This window comes from Antechinus flavipes, chromosome 2 (assembly GCF_016432865.1).
Source record: "Antechinus flavipes isolate AdamAnt ecotype Samford, QLD, Australia chromosome 2, AdamAnt_v2, whole genome shotgun sequence".
Classification (NCBI taxonomy): Eukaryota; Metazoa; Chordata; class Mammalia; order Dasyuromorphia; family Dasyuridae; genus Antechinus; species Antechinus flavipes.
This window is the reverse complement of record NC_067399.1, coordinates 540,840,172-540,860,375: the sequence shown is the minus strand read 5'-3', so window position 1 is coordinate 540,860,375 and position 20,204 is coordinate 540,840,172. Positions and strand designations below refer to the sequence as shown.

General features: G+C 33.9%; 1 protein-coding gene across 6 annotated transcripts in view; it reads right to left on the bottom strand.

Annotated features, from left to right (window-relative positions):
* DENND4A (DENN domain containing 4A) overlaps positions 1-20,204 on the bottom strand; it is a 131,401-nt gene that overhangs the window by 89,113 nt on the left and 22,084 nt on the right. For all 6 annotated transcript variants that reach the window (XM_051980828.1, XM_051980829.1, XM_051980831.1 and 3 more), the window contains exons 2-4: positions 16,448-16,497; positions 14,196-14,273; positions 610-942 (exon numbers count right to left, since the gene is read on the bottom strand). In XM_051980828.1, the coding sequence (XP_051836788.1) occupies positions 610-920 (311 nt within the window). In that variant the 5' untranslated portion in view covers positions 921-942; positions 14,196-14,273; positions 16,448-16,497. The remainder of the gene's footprint in view (positions 1-609; positions 943-14,195; positions 14,274-16,447; positions 16,498-20,204) is intronic.

Genomic DNA, 20,204 nt, shown 5'->3' with positions numbered 1-20,204 from the left:
TGTACAGAAGTTCTGTTACATTCATCAACTACTACACTCTCCCCAGAGGCCAAGCAAAATAAGGCTAATTACTCATTCACAAGGTAGGCTTTCTAATACTTTCTAATTTTTAATGATCACTTATAATAGCTATTATCATGCTCCTCCTTCACTTCTCATCAAATACAAGATTACCTTAAGAGTCCTTACAAGCTTATCTAACCTACTCAAAACAAAGATAGCACTGAAGCATACCTATCCCCACTTCTCCTTTTGAACTCACCCCAAATAAATCTTCCCCCCAAAATACCTCAGGTTCTAAACTATTATTAAACCAAGGCCTGGCAGGTGGTACTTTTTCAAAATTCAAAACCAGGAGAGATAACAATAAGTCATTTACACTTTAGTGTACATTAGCTAATCAGATGCTTTCTCTCTAACCCCAGGGATGGTAATGAATAACATCAATGGATACTTAGAATGGAAGAAGGCAATGAATAAGAAGAAAATGTCAAAAAAAAGAGTAAATGGGATATAAAAATCTTTCTACCAGTTCTATTAACTAACAAAATATTTAAATTCGACAACTTGCATTTTTAATGCTATCCATACTTTTTTAAAAACACATACCCCAAATCAGTGAGTGGAGGCTTATCTCTTCCTCTTCTATAACAAAGGTAGATCTGTGGCCCAACAAGGCTTCCATTATTGAGATCTGCTGACAATCCAGCTGGGGTAACATCGATACATGTATAACCCTTTGGTACTTCTTCACCAAGAGACTTAATAATAACTGTTACATCTGTGATAGGTTCTTTTGGTTTAGCTATTTTATGACATGCATCATTGAAGTGAATTTCTTCTTCAAGAGGCTTAGAAATATCAGTCAACCCTGCCACAACAAAATAGTCAGCCACACGAGGCCCTTTGTTTTCAATCATCTTCCATTACAGGAGGATACATCTGAAAAGAAAATAGAAGAGACGATTCATTTTAACATCAGGTAATCTATGAGGCTTTTATAAATAAAAAGGTAGATTGTAGCAGACATATACATTTAGTAATAAATACTGGCTTTATAATTTTATAGAATATTACCTTTAAAAGCCCATCATTTATTTATGTTAATAATCATAATTTGTCAGTACTTTAATAGCAAAATTCTCTCAAGTCAGCTGTCCAGTGTGTCACTTAACTCCATTTTTCTTCAACTAGAAGAAATTGCAATATAGCCACATATTCTATACCTCCCTTGTACAAGGGAAAAAGAAATGTAATATCCTTTCAAGGTACAGCATGGTGAAGCAGCAAGCTATAGTGAACCAAGGGCTGGTCTCTGAGTTAGATTCATGTCCCATCTCTTATACACACTGGCACTGTGAATCTGGCAATGCACATCACCTCTCAATGCCCCAGGCATTGCAGAAGGTTCGATAAAACTACATTTCCAGTTCCATTTTATCCTCTCATCCTAAATAGACTAAAATTTTTGTGGGCACAAACTTCTTTCCTCCGAGTAAATATTCCCATTTCTTTCAACAAACTATCGTATGACAGAGGCTCAAGATCCTTCATCATCCTGGTTATGTTCCCTTAGATACTCTCCAGTTTATCAATGTGCCTCTTATAACATGGCACCCAAAATTTAAAAAAAGACTCCAGATGAGGTCTGACTACAATAGGTCACAATTCAGAGCACAATAGGGCTATCGCTTGTTCCTAAAAACTGTCCTTCTTAATGCAATCCAAGACTGCATTAGTTTTTCTGGTTATCACATCTGATACTGCTGACTCATACTGAGCTTGCAGTAAGTAAAACCCATTATCTTTTTCATAATTGATATTTATCTATCTACCTGTACCTTGGGTTCAGAAATCTGAGTTTAAACCCCAGATTTAAAAGTAGCTACTTATATGAGAATAGGAAAACCATTTAACATCTTCAAGTCTTATTTCCCTTATCTGTAAAATGAAGATATCGGAGTATCCTATCTTCCCTTTAAGTTCTAAATCTTATGATACTCAAATGAATTGTCAGGGAAATCACTTATAGTAAAACAGGAAAGTGTTCTTCAATGTCAATATAGTTATCTCCAGGATTATGGAGACTTCTGACACACATACCCCATCAGGAATTTTGGAATTCATAGAATTCCCTGAGGTATCTAATTTATAAAGTCAACAAAACACATAGAAGGCTAGCTTCACAGTCAGGATATCCTAAGTTCAAGTTTCACCTCTAATATATGGGTATGTAACAAGGGGCAAGTCACTTATCCTATCAGTGTTTCAGACAACTTTCTATGATGATTAATTGCCAAAGCTGCATTGGTAGAGATAAGTTTCCTCACTGGTAATTTTCCATATAGATGAAATCACAAGTCCAGATCCTTTCCTATCTATTCACTGTGCCTCTTGAAAAAAAAAAAAATTCTAAGAGAATCCCTGAATAAATACGGTGAATTAGCTGAAAAGTGGTAGCCAACTCAAACAAGGTTTGGTCAGGTGATAGAATTCACCAGTATCATTGACAAAAGGCTCCAATAATTTTTCTAAATGTATGCTATTACTTTTATGTATTATACTAAATAGAATTGACATGTCTAAACTGACATTTATTCATTTGTAAGTTAAATCTGTGTTGTCCCTATACTGTCATATGTTTCTGTAAAATGAGCAAACAATATTTGTACTATCAACCTCAGAGTTATTTTGAAGAAAATATCTTCAAACTTGAAATGGTATATAAATGTGAATTATCATTAGGTCTTTCCAAAAATACAGTGTTATATCACAATCTCAAAACTCTAAAGCAGCTTGAAGTTCAGATCAATTTCAACCTACAAAACAAATGAAGATTGTTCTTACAACACCTTGGAGTCAGATGACTTGGGTGTCAAACCATCTCCACTGTGTGGCAATGATGCTTATTATAAAATATCCAATATGACCAAACACACACTTGTTCTTCACGGCCCTATTTTCATTCACATGTTCTGTGTTTTAGAACTATGTTTGCTTCAACCAAATGTCCATGTCAAGGTTCTTTTTGATATTTTAGTCTAATGTCTTTGTTATAGCATCTCATATTATGTCATGTATATGTAAATCTGAAAATATATTTTTATGTCATAATTATCAAGATATGATAACTTTTAAAAATTTAGACTCTGACAATATTATTTAGCCTAGGTTTACTGTTAAACTATCAATGATTGGCATATACACTATAGTTTTAAGCCATCTCTGAAAAGAAAAGAGGAAGAAAAAAATTAAATGCTTAAATTTTATCTTTTTATATGTAGAAATAATTTTTAAAATTTTTTTGAAGTTTTGAATTGCAAATTCTTTCCTTCCCTCTTTTCCCTTCCCTTTCCTGAGATGGAAAATAATTTGGTATGTTATAAATATACAATAATGTAAAGCATTAAATTATTTTAAATGGTATTGGTATTACTAAGTGATTTTGGGGAAGCTAACATCATAGAAATTGAAAATGAGGAATTATGCTTTAAAGTAAATTATTTAGAAGAATTAAAGCAAAGCTTAGTGAAAAAAAATTAGGTTTTCTAATATATTCAAAATATTGTCTACCTAGGATACTCGATAACTGTCTCCAACTATCTATTAGGCAGCTCTAACTGGATGTCTTATAGACATCTTTCAATTCAACAAACCCCAAACTATGCTGATTATCTCTCTCCCGAAAAATTTTCCTCTTCCTAACTTTCTTATTAAAGGCAGGAATTATTTCTTGCCTTTCTTTGTGCCTCCAGTACTTAACCGATGCCTAGCACATCACAAGTTCTTATTAAATGCTTACTGATTTGACTTCTAAGGACAAGGAGAATATGTTTTGTAGAACCTCTTTCATTTGACAATCTTTCAAATACTTGAACACATTTATCATGTCCCCCACAAAGTCATCCTCCTCCAGGATCAATATTTCCATTTCTTTCAAATAATCATCATATGACATAGACTCCAGCTTTCATCATTCAAGTTGTCCTCTCCTAGATACTCTCCAGCTTTCAGATAATAATTTCATAGTATAGTAGTCAAAGTAACTTTAATTACAATTGAATGCTCCAAATTATCACTAAGGATAATATATATAACTGATTTTTATTATGTACTATTTTAAAAGCATAGAGGTGTTTAAAATGACAATACTACCTTTCATAAATATTGGCAGAGAAGCAAATTTTATCATTCAATTCCTATTTTCTTGTCTCCTTGGGAAAAACTAATATCACAAAGTTAAGAATTGGCAAAATATATAATGTCAAGAAAACTAGTTAATGGCATCAAAACTTCTGAATCCTATTCATTTCAAGAGCATTCTGATGCTCAAATCACACACTTTTTTAACTTAAAAAGCAATTTGTTTCTTGAGAATATTTCTGTTTTAAATTTTAAGACATAAGCATCATTCAAGATGATAAGGAATAAACCATTGAAAACCTCTTCTAAGGAAATAAACAATTAATGAATACTATCTAATTATTCCTTGGAAACAAAATACTCTAGAGCTTTATAGCACCCCAAATATCTCAGAGAATGAGCTAAATATGTGATTATGATGAATGTACCAAGTGGAAGCATAAATTAACACAATTGTTCACGTTTAGGCTCTTTGAAAAGTATTGTGGGAACACCATTTCAAGTCATGTACAAAAACTTGGCTTTAATTAATGATACTAAAGCAGAAGATTATTCAAAAAACAAGAATTTGATTTAAGAATTCTCCAAATTATTATAGTACTATAAAGCCATGAAATAAGATAAAGAGAAGATATATACAATGTTGAACCAATGTCAGGGGTAAGGGGGTGGTTCCCCTCTAAAAAATCTTTCTGCTCAACTTGGAGCAGAGTTTTCTTTTCTTTTCTTTTTTTCCTGAGGCAATTGGGATTAAGTGACTTGCCCAGGGACTCACAGCTAGGAAGTGTTAAGTGTCTGGTATCAGAATTGAACTCAGGTCCTCCTGACTTCAGAGCTGTGCTCTATCCACTGCACCACCTAGCTGCCCCTGGAGCAGAGTTTTCAAAAAAGAATATAATTAATTAAAATTTCAGATACTGGTTTAGTTAGTGTTCTTTTGAAACTACATCCAATTTTCTTAAGATCAGAAAAACCAAAGGAATGAGATATCTCTGTGTATAGCTTATCAAAAGAAGACTGAAATGTTAGTTATAGGCGCTTGTAGCTTCAATTAACAACAAATAATGAGAATTGATTAGTTTTCCCTTTCTATACCTCCCCAAGAATTCTTTTTGAAGACTCTTCCTTTCCCCAGGCCCTTCAGCTAATTGGTAGGAAACATTTAAGCATTTGCCCCTTAAGTTAGATTACAATAAGAAAAGACAAGAGTAGAGATAGAAAGGAAAGTATAAAGCTTTCTTCAACATAAAGAACACCTGAAAATAGGAAGAGCAGTAAAGTGATCTGGTGGACAGAGAGTTGGCCACAGAGCCAGTAGGTTCTGGTCTCAAGTCCTGCTTCTGATATTTTGACTCTATGATGCAGTACAATTATTTGAGAGCTCCAGGCAATTTGTAAAGACATATTAAGTTATATAAAAGGCACTGACTTGCATTAGAATGCATGTAGAAGGTTCCACAAACTTTAGAACCAGTCTCTAATCCTATATAAAAAAGTGATGGTCAGGACAAAGAAATCTGTCCAGAGAAATAAAGTGATGAATTGAAATAGTGATTTCATGGAAATTCTGACCATTGAAAAAAAAATAAGATGGGATCAGGGAAAACAGTCTAATTCAACCACTAGTTCAGTTCTTCCCTTCTCCAATTCATCTTAATAAAGCAAACAAACATCCTGTCCTAATTACATCACTCTACAAGCTCAAGAACCTATTCTAATTCTGGTGATTTTCCTATGCTATCAAAAAAACTCTATTTTTAAGAATTCAATTCCATATCCCTACCATTCTCTTGTCTCCTTTTTTGGCCATTGTCTCTTGCCTAGACTATTATAATGGTCCCCAAACTGATGTCCCTATCTCTGGTTTCTTTGCGCTCCAAACCATCTTTCACAAAGTTACCACAGTGATTTTCCTTAACTACAAGTATGACTATATTACTTCATTCTAAGGGCATTCTATTACTTCAAGAATCAAATATAAATTTCAATTTAGCATTTTTAAAGCCTTTTATACTCTGGCTCCAACCTTCCTTTCTAGCTTTGTTATACATGTTTCTCTAACATTTTCATGAACTATGAAATTCCCTCACATAATCATAATTTTTATCATTATATATATTTCCTGATGCCTTTCTAATATTCTTTATCCTTATGGAATTTTTTAACTCCTCTGCCTCTCAGTTCTTCCTCCCTTTATCTCAATTCCTTACTGAATCTGTTCAACTAGATCTTATTCTCTTTTTTTCCCAAATCTCTCATCCCTAATCCTACTGAAGATCACTTTGACAAATTCCAAACCTGAAAAACTCTGATCATGATTTTGTTCTTCTGAATGAATTTTGAAATTTCTTCTAGCTCTCTTAAATAATACTTTGGTTGTCTGGTTTAGTACTAAATAAGTAAATTAATTTAGGTATAACTGTGCTTAAGTCTTTGTTTCTGTAGAGAGTTTTAGCTAGTTGTATTCATATATCTCATAAATATGTCTTCCTTTCTTAAATAGTTTATATAAATTATTTAATTATTCTGAATGGAATTTCTTTTTCTAATTCTTTCTGCTGGATTTTGTTGGTAGTATGTATACAAAGGTTGTTGATTTACTTAAGTTTATTTTATATAATACTAATCTGCTAAAATTATTATTTCAATTAATTTTTAGTTGATTCTCTAAGGTTTGCTATGAAAAACTCCTATTATATGAAAAAAAGCATAATTTTGTTTCCCCTTTCCCCATGCTTACTCCTTCGATTTAAATGGCATAACAATCTTCCATTGTTCCTTAGGTTTATAACCTGTCATCCTTTACTCCTCAACCTTACTGAAATGGTACAATGGATGGAATTTGGGCTTGGAGTCGAGCAGACCTGAGTTTGAATTTCAACTATGTCACTTTTTTGTTGTTTAGTTGTTTTTCAGTCATATCCATCTCTTTGTGATCCTTTTCCGGTTTTCTTGGCAAAGATACCTTCTCCAGTTCATTTTGGTGGTTGTCCTTTATTCTCAGAGGACCAAAATGACATCACTATGTTAGAGTCTAGTTATAGTGTGTCTGACTATTGTTGATCAGACCAATATGAGCTCAAAATGATCTGCTACAGGGTGGACACAAATAGTCCCTATGAACATTTGAGGTGGCTTCTCTAACTTTGCTCATCTCAAGTTTCTCAGAAGAAACTAATTCAATTCTGCTTTGTAGGAACAGAAGCAAACATAATTAAGTGACTTGCCTAGGATCACATAGCTAGTAAATATTGAATTCAGAAAGAAGTCTTCCTGACTCTAGGTCTGGCACTCTACCTACTCTTGTGACCTAGCTGCCCCACTAAGTCACTTCCTGGCTATATTATCTTGGTGTGAAGCACTTAATCTGTAAGCTTCCTTTTCCTTACCTGTCAGATGGGGATAATAATGATGCTTAGTTCACAGATTGTTGTGAGGATCACATGAGATAATACACACACACACACACACACACACACACACACACAGTGCTTTGGAAACCTTAAAGTGCTCTATAAATGCTATTATTATAATTCATATATCCAGTTCTGTTGCTAAATTATATCATTACTATCTTCAAATTTTTTCTTTTATGCTGATGGAAGTCTTATTTCTCTACTCACACAGACATCACTCTAATTTAGTACCTCATTACCTTGTCAGGATTATTAAGTTAGCTTTCTAAGTAGTTTCTACTTCTTTGAGTTTCTTCAAGTCTCTCCTTTGTTTACTCTGTTCTCCATATAACCACAAAATTATAAAAGTGAGTTCCTTCATCTTAGATCTAATTATATCATACTTCTTATTGAATAAACTCTGGTCACTCTCTATTACCTCAAGGATATATAAAATCCTTTGTTTAACATTTAATACTCTACACAATTAGGCCCCTTCCAGATCTACCCTTACTAGTGCCTACTAGTTTACTTGATTATCACTCACACAGGGATTATCTCCAAGATTAAATAGAAAGTCCATTGGTATTTAAAGCTCTTCACAAGATCCTTTCTGCCTGTCTAGTTTTCTTATACTTTACTCCCCATCCCAGGCCTCCACAATCTACTTATCCTGGCTTATTTGCCTGTCTCTCCCATAGTTCTTTGTTATGACTGTCCCCTCTTCTTTTTCATCTCATCTTAGATTACCTGGCTTCCTTCACACTCTCATTTATCTTCGACCTCTCCCTGTGGTGACTGCTTCTCTACTGCCTAAAAACTTGCTCATGTCTTTTCTATTCTCAAAAATTCCTCACTTGATTCACCTGTTTCTCCTATTGTCCTATGCTTTGTCTCTTTTCTATCTACTCTTGGAGCTATCTACAATAAAAACCTTTACTTCCATTCCTCTCATTCTCTCCTTAACTCTCTACAATCCAGCTTCCACTCAAAACGGCTTTCTCCAAAATTACCAGTGAACTCTTAATTGCCAAATCCAATAGCCTTTTTCTCAATCTCTATTCTTCTTGACCTCTTGGCAACTTTTAACATTGCTGATCAGACTCTTCTCCTTCAAATTCTCTTCTTTCTAGCTTTTTCAGCCATTCCAATTCATCCTCCATGTAACTGCTAAAGTTAGTTTTCTAAAGTGCATGTCCAACTATTCACCTTTTCCCTTTCTCCATAAATAGATCCTATTTATGGTTCCTATCATCTCCTGGATTAAAAATAAAAATCCCTTGGTTAGCATTCAAAGCTCTTCCTCATCCTCTCCCCACCACCCTTTCAGTCTTCCAAAATGTCATGCTTGTCACATGATCCACTGACACTGGCATCCTTGTGGTTCCTCAAACAAAACACTCCATCTCTCAACTCTGGGCAATTCACTGGCTATTCCTCATGCATGAAATGATCTCACCTCCTTATCTATTCCTCCTGCCTTCCCCAAAGTCTCAGCTAAAATCCTATGATCTACAGGAAGCTTTTTAAAATCCCCCTCAATTCTGGCTCCTTCCCTTTATTGATTATTTCCTATGTATCTTGTTAAGTAGTTTGTTTTTACACAGTTGTTCCCATACTGTCTCCCCCATTAGACAGTGAGTTCCTTGAGGTTAGGCACTGTCTTTTGTCCTTCTTTATATATCCAGTCCTTGATATAGTGTCTGACATTATGACACAAAAGTATTATTGATTGACTAGTTTCAAGTCTCAGTTCTAATACCATCTTCTGTAAGACATTCTTCATAGTCTAGATCACTGCTACAGCCCTGCCTGCCTTCTAAGTTGATCTTTCATCTATTCCATGTTGTACTTATTATATACTGTATGTATATACTTGTTTACTTGCTGTCTTTCCCAACAGAATGTAAATTTCCTAAGGGCAAAGACCATATTTTACTTTTCTTTATATCTCCAACACTTAGCACTGTGCCCTACATGTCATAAGGGCTTAATAAATCCTTATTGATTCGTTGGTTACTCTTCTTCACTTCACTTACCTGGTCAAACTGATTATCACACACAAAATTCCATCACTCATTATTTCGCCCTTGTACTAGCTGTCTCCAGTAATGCCGTTTCCTCTCCACCTCTACCTCTTAGAATGCTTTCCCCCACCAAGGCTAAACTCAAATACCTGCTTTAACATGAAGCCATTCATGATTCCTCAGCTATTTACTTATGCCTTCTCTCTCAAATGACTTTGTATCTATTTTACATATGCCTATAGCTTACGATATGAAACATGCTTACAAATTAAAGAAAAAAATTGGTTAATTGGATTATTTATGAAATAGGATATGTACTTAATTCACTGAAATTTCTGGTTTAACCAGAAAATAGTTCATTTTAACTGTTACTAAAAATCTTTTCAGTAATGTATACATTTGCTTTCCTATCTTTATCAAAATTATAACCAGAAGCAATATAATTGAATCAATGGGATAATTCCTATAAACATAAATTAATATAGTAATTTATGAATTCTGATGGTGTAATATACTGTAGATAAAGAAAACAGATGATTTTTATGAGCCAACTAAAATTTAAGTGGCCCAAAAAGAATGTTGGTTAATAGGGCCCTAGGCAAATTGCCAAGTAGAAATTTCTATTTGGTATCTTCTGCCTGCCCTATGGCTATCTAATTCTCCCTGCTTCAGTGCCATACCTATGCTAGTTCATTTTCTTGGCATCTCTAATTCCCATTTTGTCAGTGTCTTAATCTCAATTTAAATGTTGAAAAGAAAAGAATCTGATTATTTGAATAAAGTTATTCAAATTATGAAATAAATGACTGCTAGGCTTAACTATTCCTATTTCATTTTTTAGTTTGTTTGTTTTTTTTTTAAACTTTTTTTTTCCCCCTGAGGCAATTGGGGTTAAGTGATTATACAGCCAGGAAGTGTTAAGTGTCTGAGGTCAGATTTGAACTCAGGTCCTTCTGACTTTAGGGCTGGTGTTTTCTCCACTACACCACCTACACCATGCAGCTTGCCCCTTTTGAGGCTTTTCTGAAATCAGCTTGCTCACATTATTTCTTATAAAATAGGATTCCATAACATTCATATACCACAACTTACTCAACCATTCCCCAATTGATGGGGAATTTCCCCAATCACTCAATTTCCAATTCCTTGCCACTACAAAAAGGGCTGCTACAAACATTTTTGCACATATAGGTCCTTTTCCCATTTTTAAGATCTCTTTGGGATCCAGACCCAGTACTGATATTACTGGATCAAAGGGTATGCACAGTTTTATAGCCCTTTTGGCATAGTTCCAAATTACTTTTCAGAATGGCTGGATCAGTTCACAATTCCACCAACAATGCATTAATCTTTTCCCACATCCTCTTCCAACATTGATCATGATCTTTTCCTGTCATCTTAGCCAATCTGATAGGAGTAAGGAGTTACCTTATACATTTTTAATTTGAATTTCTCTAATACATGTGATTTAGAGCATTTTTCATATGACTATAGATGGCTTAATACCTTTAACTGAAAATTATCTATTCAATTGAGGAATGATCTATATTCTTAAAAATTTGGCTCAGTTCTCTGTCTATTTTTTTTGTTCTAACATTTGTCATACTTCTTTTTTTATTAAAGCTTTTTATTTTCAAAACATGTGCATGGATAATTTTTCAACACTGACCTTTGCAAAACCTTATGTTCCAAATTTCCCTTCCCCTTCCTCCCAATCTCTCCCCAGATGGCAAGCAATCCAATATATGTTAAATATGTTAAAAATATATGTTAAATCCAATAAATGTACATATATTTATACAATTATTTTACTGCAAAAGAAAAATCTCTTTATGTTTTAGAAATAAGGCCTTTGTCAGAATGGATAGAACACCAATCTTGGAATGAGGAGGAACTGAATTCAAATCCAGTCTCAGACATTAAATATATGCTATATATGCTATAGTCATTTAACCCCAAATGACTTGCAAAAAATTGCCTAGCTTTCTGCCTCCCTTCTAATCTTCACTGCATTCATTTTGTTTGTACAGAAACTTTTTTATTTGATGTAATAAATAATAATTCATAATAAATAATGTAATAAAAATTATCCATTTTATATTGCATAATGTTCTCTATTTCTTTTTTGGTGATAAATTCCTTCCTTCTCCAAAGATCTGACAGTTAAATTATCTCTTGCTCTCCTAATTTGCTTATAGTATTGACCCTTTATGTCTAAATCATGAACCCATTTAGACTTTATCTTTGAAATAAGGTAAGCATGGGATCTAAGAGAATGGTATAGAATTGGTCAATGCCTAGTTTCTGCTATACTATTTCCAGTTTTTTCAACTAGTTTTGTCAAATAATTTCTTATCCCAGAAGCTGGAGATTTTGGGTTTTCAAACACTAGAATACTATAGTTATTGACATTGTGTTTCGTGTACCTAATATATTCCACTGATCTACCACTTTATTTCTTAGCCAGCACCAAACGGTTTTTCATGACTGCTGCTTTATAATACAGTTTTAGGTATGATAGAGCTAGGCCACCTTTCTTTGCATTTTTTAAATTAACCCTTGATAGTCTTGACCTTTTATTCTTCCAGATGAATTTTGTTATTACTTTTTCTAGCTCTATAAAATAATTTTTTGGCAGTTTGATTGGTATAGCACTGAACAAGTAGATTAATTTAGGTAGAATTGTAATTTTTATTATATTAGTTTGGCCTACTCATGAGAAATTGATATTTTTCTAATTGTTTAGATTGACTTGATAAGTGTGAAAACTGTTTTGTAATTGTGTTCATATAGTTCTTGCCTTGGCAAACAGAGTAGCAAATAATTTATATTATCTAAGGTTTAAATGAAATTTCTCTTTCTATCTCTTCTGCTGGGCTTTGTTGTTAATATGGAGAAATGCCAATAATTTATGCGGGTTTATTTTATAGCTTGAAATTTTGTTAAAATTATTGTTTCAAAAACTTTTTTAGTTGATTCTCTAGGATTCTCTTAATATGCCATCATAACCTTTGGAAAGAGAGATAGTTTTACTTTCTCATTGCCTACTCTAATTCTTTCAAATTCTTTTTCTTCTCATTTTACTAAAATCAACATTCCTAGTACAATACTGAATAAACAAGATATCCTTGTTTCACCCAGATCTTATTGGGAATGCTTCTAGCTTATCCCCATTACATATAATACTTACTAATGGGTTTGGATAAATGTTGTTAATTGTTTTAAGGAAAACTCCATTTATTCCTATGATCTTTAGTGTTTTTAGTAGGAATTGGTATTGCATTTTTCCAAAAGTCTATTCTCTATCTATCTATAGATATCTCTATCTATATGGGATAATCATATAATTTCTATTAGTTTTGTTATTGATATGGTCAATTATGCTGATAGTTTTCCTGATATTGAACCAATCCTGCATTTCCTAATCTAAATACCACTTGGTCAGAGTATTATCCTGGTGATAAGTTGCTGTTATCTCTTTGTTAATATTTTGTTTAAAATGTTTGCATCAATATTCATTAGGGAAACTGGTCTATAATTTTCTTTCTCTGGTTTTAGCTCTTTCAGCACCATACTTGTGCCATAAAAGGAACTTGGTAGGACTCCTTCCCCTTTTTTTTCCAAACAGTTTACATAGAATGAGAATTGTTATTTAAATTTTGTTAAATCCATTTGTAAATCCATCTGATTCTTGGGGAGTGCATTGATGGTGTAGCTATTTCTATTTTAAAGAGCAACTTCTTAATCCAATGAATCTCTAACTGGTAAAGATTGGAAAGATATGTTTTTATTCAAGCCTTCTTTGCTGTAGGATATTTACTCTCATCTTTGAAAAAAATATATAACCTAGATTTAAGTCTTGGACAAGAAAATTAAAAATTTGAGCTAGGAAAGACCTAAGAGAACATCTAGTCCAGTCCTTTTAGTTTACAGATGAAAAAACTTGGATATAGAGAGGCTAACCAGACTAACTCACATTTAAAAAATCATTTTTATGTTTACAAAGCTCTTTCTTCACAATAAAGCTGCAACAGAGACAAATACAAGTCTTATAATTCTCATTTTACAAATGAGGAACTCTAGATTCAGAATTGAAGGACATGTTCAAAATCATCCAGCTGTTTAATGGAAGAGCTAGAGTAGAATCCAGAACTTTTGATTCCCAGAAATTTCTTCTTCTTGTAGTGAATTCTTTAATTCTTTAATCATCTTTGGCCAAATGATATGATATAAGCTGATTTTTCATTTAGAATATATGATCATTATAACTTTGATGCTTTTAAGAAGTTTGATTGTATACTGATACCCAGATACCTCAGCAATTTATTTAATCAGTTAATTTTCTTATTATTTATTTAAAAATTTTATGAAAATATATCAATGTGCTTTTCTTTTAGTTATTTGAAGGAAATGGTTAAGAGAAGTTTCATTGTAATTCATTAGGAATACAAAAGAGACATCTGCCATAGAGTCAGGAGGACTTGAATTCAGATCTGGCCTCAGACACTTGACAATTACTAGTTATATAATCCTGAGCAAGTCACTTAACTCCAATGCCTCACCAAAAGAAAAAAGAATACAAGAGACAGTTAATAGAAACAATCTACAATAAAAATAGAAAAACACTTACATATCACTGAAATCTTTTTCTCTAAAGTAGTACAGATGCTCACTTCAGAATGCTATAGCTTCCAGACTTTGAAGAATTCTGATTTAAAAAAGAATAATAAAGTTTAAATTAATTCTTGCCAAGAATTGTTAACATGTCTAAAAGTTACATATTACAGAGCTTACCAAATGTACAATCACTCATTTCTCTCTATGTAAATGCAAAGAAAAATATTTTATTACAGTCAAAACGTTGACAATAAGGATGATATTTATTTAAAATGACATTTCACTGTATATATGGCTTCAACTAGGGAAGACATGACAAAGCGGAAAGAACAATGAACCTGGAGTTAGAGGACCAGTTTCAGCTTTGCCTTTAAAGCTTGTGATTGGATCTTTTTGAATTTTTTTCCACTAGAAAATGGGTGTAATAATATACCCTCAGATTCATTCTTCAGAGGGTTATTTTTAGAAGAATCTAATGAGATAAAATCTTCTTAAAGTTCAGATCTGTCCATGTCACCTCCCCAAATCACCACCCCCTACTCAATAAAGTACAATGGTTCCCCATTACCTGAAGGATCAAATATAAAATCCTCAGTTTGGCTTTTTAAGCCTTTTACAATGTCAATGTAGCCCCTTCCTACTTTTCCAGTCTTTTTACAATTTATTTCCCTCAAAATATTGGGTGATCCAATGACACTGGCCTATTGCACAAATATTTCCCTACTCATTGTCTTTAGTCTGGCTGTCCCCCATGTCTGGAATGCTTTCCCTCTTACCTCTGCCTCCTGGTTTTCCTAATTTCTCTCAAGGCTCAGTTCATATCCTACATTCTATAGGAGGCTTTTTTTGGTCCACTTTTCTATTTCTCTCTAAAGGGAACCTTCCATTTACCTTCCATTGTATTTATCTTGAAGGTGCAACTTTTCAAATATTGTCTCCCTCATTAGAATATGAATTCCTTGAGGGCAGAGACCATAATTTTGCCTTCTTGACATCTCAAGCACTTAGAAAATGCCAGGATTAATCATCCAATGACAATTCCATCTTTGAATAAGAACTCATGCTACATTGAGTATATAAACTAAATTTTGGATCTAATCTCCCTTTCTCCAGTCTTAGGTGTTTTGGAGGAATTATAATCCTTAGTTGTTAGAGGGAAATGTTTGTAGCTTTGTTCTTGCATTGCTATATCATCCCTTTATAAAAACAATCAACTTTAAGTGGCTAAATGGAACTGAGATACTATTTTTTGGCTCCCTAAAATAAGGGTCAACCAGTAAAGGCCTGAGCTAATGGCAGAAAATTAATACTTTAACCCCTCTGGGTACCTGAGAACTCTTGAGAAGATGTAATAACCTTGTTCTCAAGAGAGCACTCTCTACTCTCTATATTTTGGCAAAATGTAGAGAGAGAAGGTTCTAGTAAACAGAGGAGGGAATAAGGAAAAGTTTCATCTTTCAGACAAAAATGGGCTTCCTGAATGGAGGCAAATTATCCATTTTCCCATACCAACTACAGCTAAATTATGAAATTTGGACCAAATAGAATAATAATCAAGTTATTTCTTTTACTCCAGGACTATAGTAAAAAAATCAGCCAGAAGTGTAGAACATTAAGAAAGTGAACAATTAGCAAAGCCCAGCACTAGTATAAGCAAATAAGGCAGTAGCTTCCCAGTAGTAATGATGCAAGGTTCTGTGTCCAAAGAAAAAAAAAAATGGAGGGTTTCCCAGGTAAACCCCCGGTAGGTGTAATGTGCAGAAAATGCATAGCATTTTGGAAGTTACCAGGAGCAGCACAACAATTCTTAGATGAACAATTTGGTAGCTCAGGGTTTCCAAGGAAAATATCTAACCCTTATTTTTACCTTTCTAAATCCAATTTTTCTTGTGCAACAAGAGAACTATATAAATATGTACACACATATTGTATTTTAGATATACTTTAACATGTTTAACATGTAGGAGACTGCGTGCCATGTAGGGGAAGGAGTGGAAGGAAGGATGGGAAAAATTGGAGCAGAAGTGTCAATGTTGAAAAATTATCCATGCATATGTTCTGTCAATAAAAAAAACTATAATAAAAAGAAAAAAGAAAGTATCTAACACTGTCTGAAAAGCTAAAGAAAACCTTGAACATCCAGTATTTTGAATCTCAATACTCAGGGTGGCCTGAGGGGGAAGGAAGGAGAGGGAAGAGAATTAAGAGATCAGCATAGGAACATAAGTGTCTCAAGAAGAGACTAAGTAGGGTTGACCACCTTACCTTACTGAACAGCAAGGGGTCAAATCTGTTCCTGGCACAAATTCCCAATTCTGAAACAAATAAATCAAAGGTATCAATCAAAATAAATAATTACAGATTTAGAGATGCTCCATCCCCCCCCTCCAAAAAAAAAATCCAGCCCCAAAAGAATGCCATATTGTAACAATCCAAACAGAGGCTCAAAGAAAAAAAATCACAAGGAGTTCATGAATATCTAGAAGAAATGAAGTAAGAGATAAATGTTTTGAAGGAAATAATTGAAAGGTAAATGAAGCTTAGAAGAGAAAGTACTAAACCTTACTTAAATTATGAACTCAAAACTCCCAACAATAGACATCAAAATAAAAAAATAAACATCAAAAACTCTTAACACACTAAGAACATTAAAACAAAATAAAAAAAATGAAAAACAAGAAAATGTAAAATGTTTCCCATAAGAAGAAACAATTGTCCTGAAAATTAAGTCAAGGAAAAATCATTTAAGAATCATTAGACTCTCTAACAACCATAATTTATAAAAAGACTGGGTCCTATATTATCCAAAAATAATAAAAACTGTGAGCTCTTTAAGAACCAGAAGACAAAGAAAAACTAGAGAGAACTTATTGATCCCCTTATGAAAGGAACCTCAAAAGGTAAAGTCCCAGGAATGTCAAAGAACAACTCCAGAGCTCTGACAAAGAAAAAACACTGCAAGCATTTAGAAATATTAAAGAACCACTATTAGGATCGCACAAAACCTGGGTGCTTGTATTATAAGCAAGACGAATTCTTGGAATAAAGTATTCAAAAATGTGGGGGGAAATACTTATAAGCAAGAAAAATATCCTACAAACCTAAGCATTACAATACCCTACAAACTTAAGCATTATCTTGTGGATAGAAGAATGGGAAGTGAGAGAAGAATGGACCTAAAAGGAATAAATAACTCGTAAGTATTCTTGATGAAAAAGCTAAACAGCTACTTGGAAATACAAAACAAGAATCCAGAGGAATCTAGAAAGGTAAATTTACCTAAGAAATTGGAAAGACATGTATGGTAATGCATGTAGTACTAACATTCCAATAGTAGGAGAAGAAACAAACATGCTTGCAGAACCTTCAAAGAATCCTTAATACCTTCAAAGAATATTGCTGCTGTATGGATTAGTTTGTTCTGAGAATTTTAAAACAAGGAACTAAAGGTAAAATGAGTTATGTAGAATGGAATTAGAAGGAGATAGAAGTTATAACTTAGATGTTCGAGAAGAATGTTGGAAGAAGAAGTAGGAAAAGCTATGACATGAATCTCATTTTTAATCTGAAACAGAATTAAGAGAGTTAAACACAAATACATAGGATTTAGTGCATAAATGCATCAATATCAAGGTCTCATTAAGTGACGTTTAAGCTGAACTTTAAAAGAAACTAGAGATTTTTAAAATTAGAAGCAAATAGAGTGCATCGCAGACATAAGAGACAGTCTATGCAAAAGCAAATATAAGAGAAGGAATGTCATATTTCAGGGACAATAAAGCTAGTTGAGCTAAATCATAATATACCTGAATGGAAGTAATGTATGGAAAACAGGAAAATAGACTGGAACTAATTGTGAATGGCTTGAAATGTCAAAAAAGAGAAGTTTTTATTTGATCCTAAAAGTAACAGAGTCCCTGGAGTTTCAGTAACATTAATTAGTGCTTTAGAATATCACTGGTTATAGGAACAGGAATTTGGCTAGAGGGAAAAGACAAGAGATATTAAAAGGCTACAATGGTCTAGACAAGAAGTCAAGGTCTAACCTAGGGTTCAGGTTAGGATTCAAGAAAGTAATGGGTATAAGAGATATCACAGAGGAAGAACTGAGAAAATTATTCAACTGATTAGTAGATAGGAGGAGCTGATGATGATTCCTAGATTGTAAACTTGTGAACCTGGAAGGATAGCATCACCCTCAACAGAAAAAAAAGAAATTCAGGAAAAGATGAGAGGTTTCAGAAATCTTATGTTTGAGATGGCTACAGGACATCAAGTACAAAAGGTCCAAACAAGAAACTGGTGATATCTGACTGGAGGTCAGGAAAGAGGTTAAGCCTGGATCTTAGAGTTATCCATACAGATGATAATTGAAACCATGGAATGAACATTATCACAGTGTGTAATGACAGAATTCATATGTAGAGGGGAGATTTATGGATATTGATTCAACAAAGAAAACTAAATAATCAGATAACTAGAAGAATCTATATGGAAGCGTCATAGAAACCCAAGGAAGAGAGACGAAAGGAAAAAGGAAGATGGAGTGTTTAACAGTGTCAAAAGGTACAGAAAGGTCAAAATAAATGAGAATTGGGAAGAAGACACTGGAGAAAACAGGTTTAATGGAGTTTTATGGTCAAAAACCTATTTGTAAATGGCTGAAAAATAAATGAGTGGAGAGGAAACAAAGTCAGTAAGTGTACATAATTCCTAGGAATTTGGCAATACAAAGGAGAAGGAACATAGGATGACAGATTGAGGGACTGGTAGGGCCAGGTGAAGGTTGTATAAGGATGGAGATGTATGCAAGTTTACAGGAAGTAGAGAAGGAACTGATGAATAAGGAGAGACTGAAAAAGAGAGTTAATGATCATGGGGGGAAAACTCCAAGAGGAAATGTAAAGTTATGGGAGCAACAGTACAAGTGATAGCATTGGTTTTGACAAAAAGGGTTTTCTTTTCATCATCATTCTCTTCTTCCTCCTTCTCATCATAACCAGCATTTATATAGAATTTTAAAGTTTATAAATCCTTCATAAATATAATTTCATTTGATACTCACAACAATCCTGGATTTCTCATCTAAGCCTAATCACTGAATGGGGGATTTCCTCAGACAAACTGAGACCTGGGAAAGACCTTAACTTTAAAAGGCCAAGGACTCTCACTGCATCCAGGGCCATCTCCAGGCACCCTAATCTATATCTTGCCACTGGACCTAGATGACTCGGAGGAGAGACAGAAGCAGGTAACTTTGCTGCTAACCTAGCTGCACTTAAACTCAACTTACTTGCAAGTCATGATGGCACGGTCTTCTTCAAGAATGAAAAACAAATAACAATCCTGGAAGGAGATGCTACTATTATACCCATTTTTACAGATGAGGAAACTGTGGTAGAAGACAGTAAGTGGCTTGTCCAGGGTCACATAACTAGTAAGTGTATCTGAGTATATTTTATTTCAGATCTTTTTGATTTCAGATAGAGTTCTCTATCCATTAAGCTACCTAGTGGCCTTTTGAGATTGAAGCAACCCTTAGATCCGGGTTTTGGCTCTTCTTCATGGTGTGGGACATGAGCTAGGAAGAGCCCTTGGTGTCAACTTAGTTCCTGTGACCATTCTGTTTCTGCTCCATGTCCTTTTGCTGGTAGGGATCACTAAGTGCTGGTTTATAACTTGCAGATTAGGGAGTTAGTCATAGTGAAGATACCCCGCTGCTTTCATTCTGCTCTCCTCTCTGTTGCCTTGAGAATACCTTCAGTTCTTATTTCCAGTAACTGAGAGACATGTCATAGCTTCCTCTATCTAAGGAATAACTCCATTATGCTAAAGTCATGTGTATAGAACCCAATGAAATATATTCAGTTTAGGGAAAAGGTGATAGTTCCAGTAGATGGAGCATCAGAGTTAGTTCTAATTAAGTTAATGTCAAACACATACCATATTTCTTAAGATGAGTAGCAGCCACTCAGAAAGAAGTATACGTCAGAGGAGGAGGTTACCCACTTCCTGAGAACCA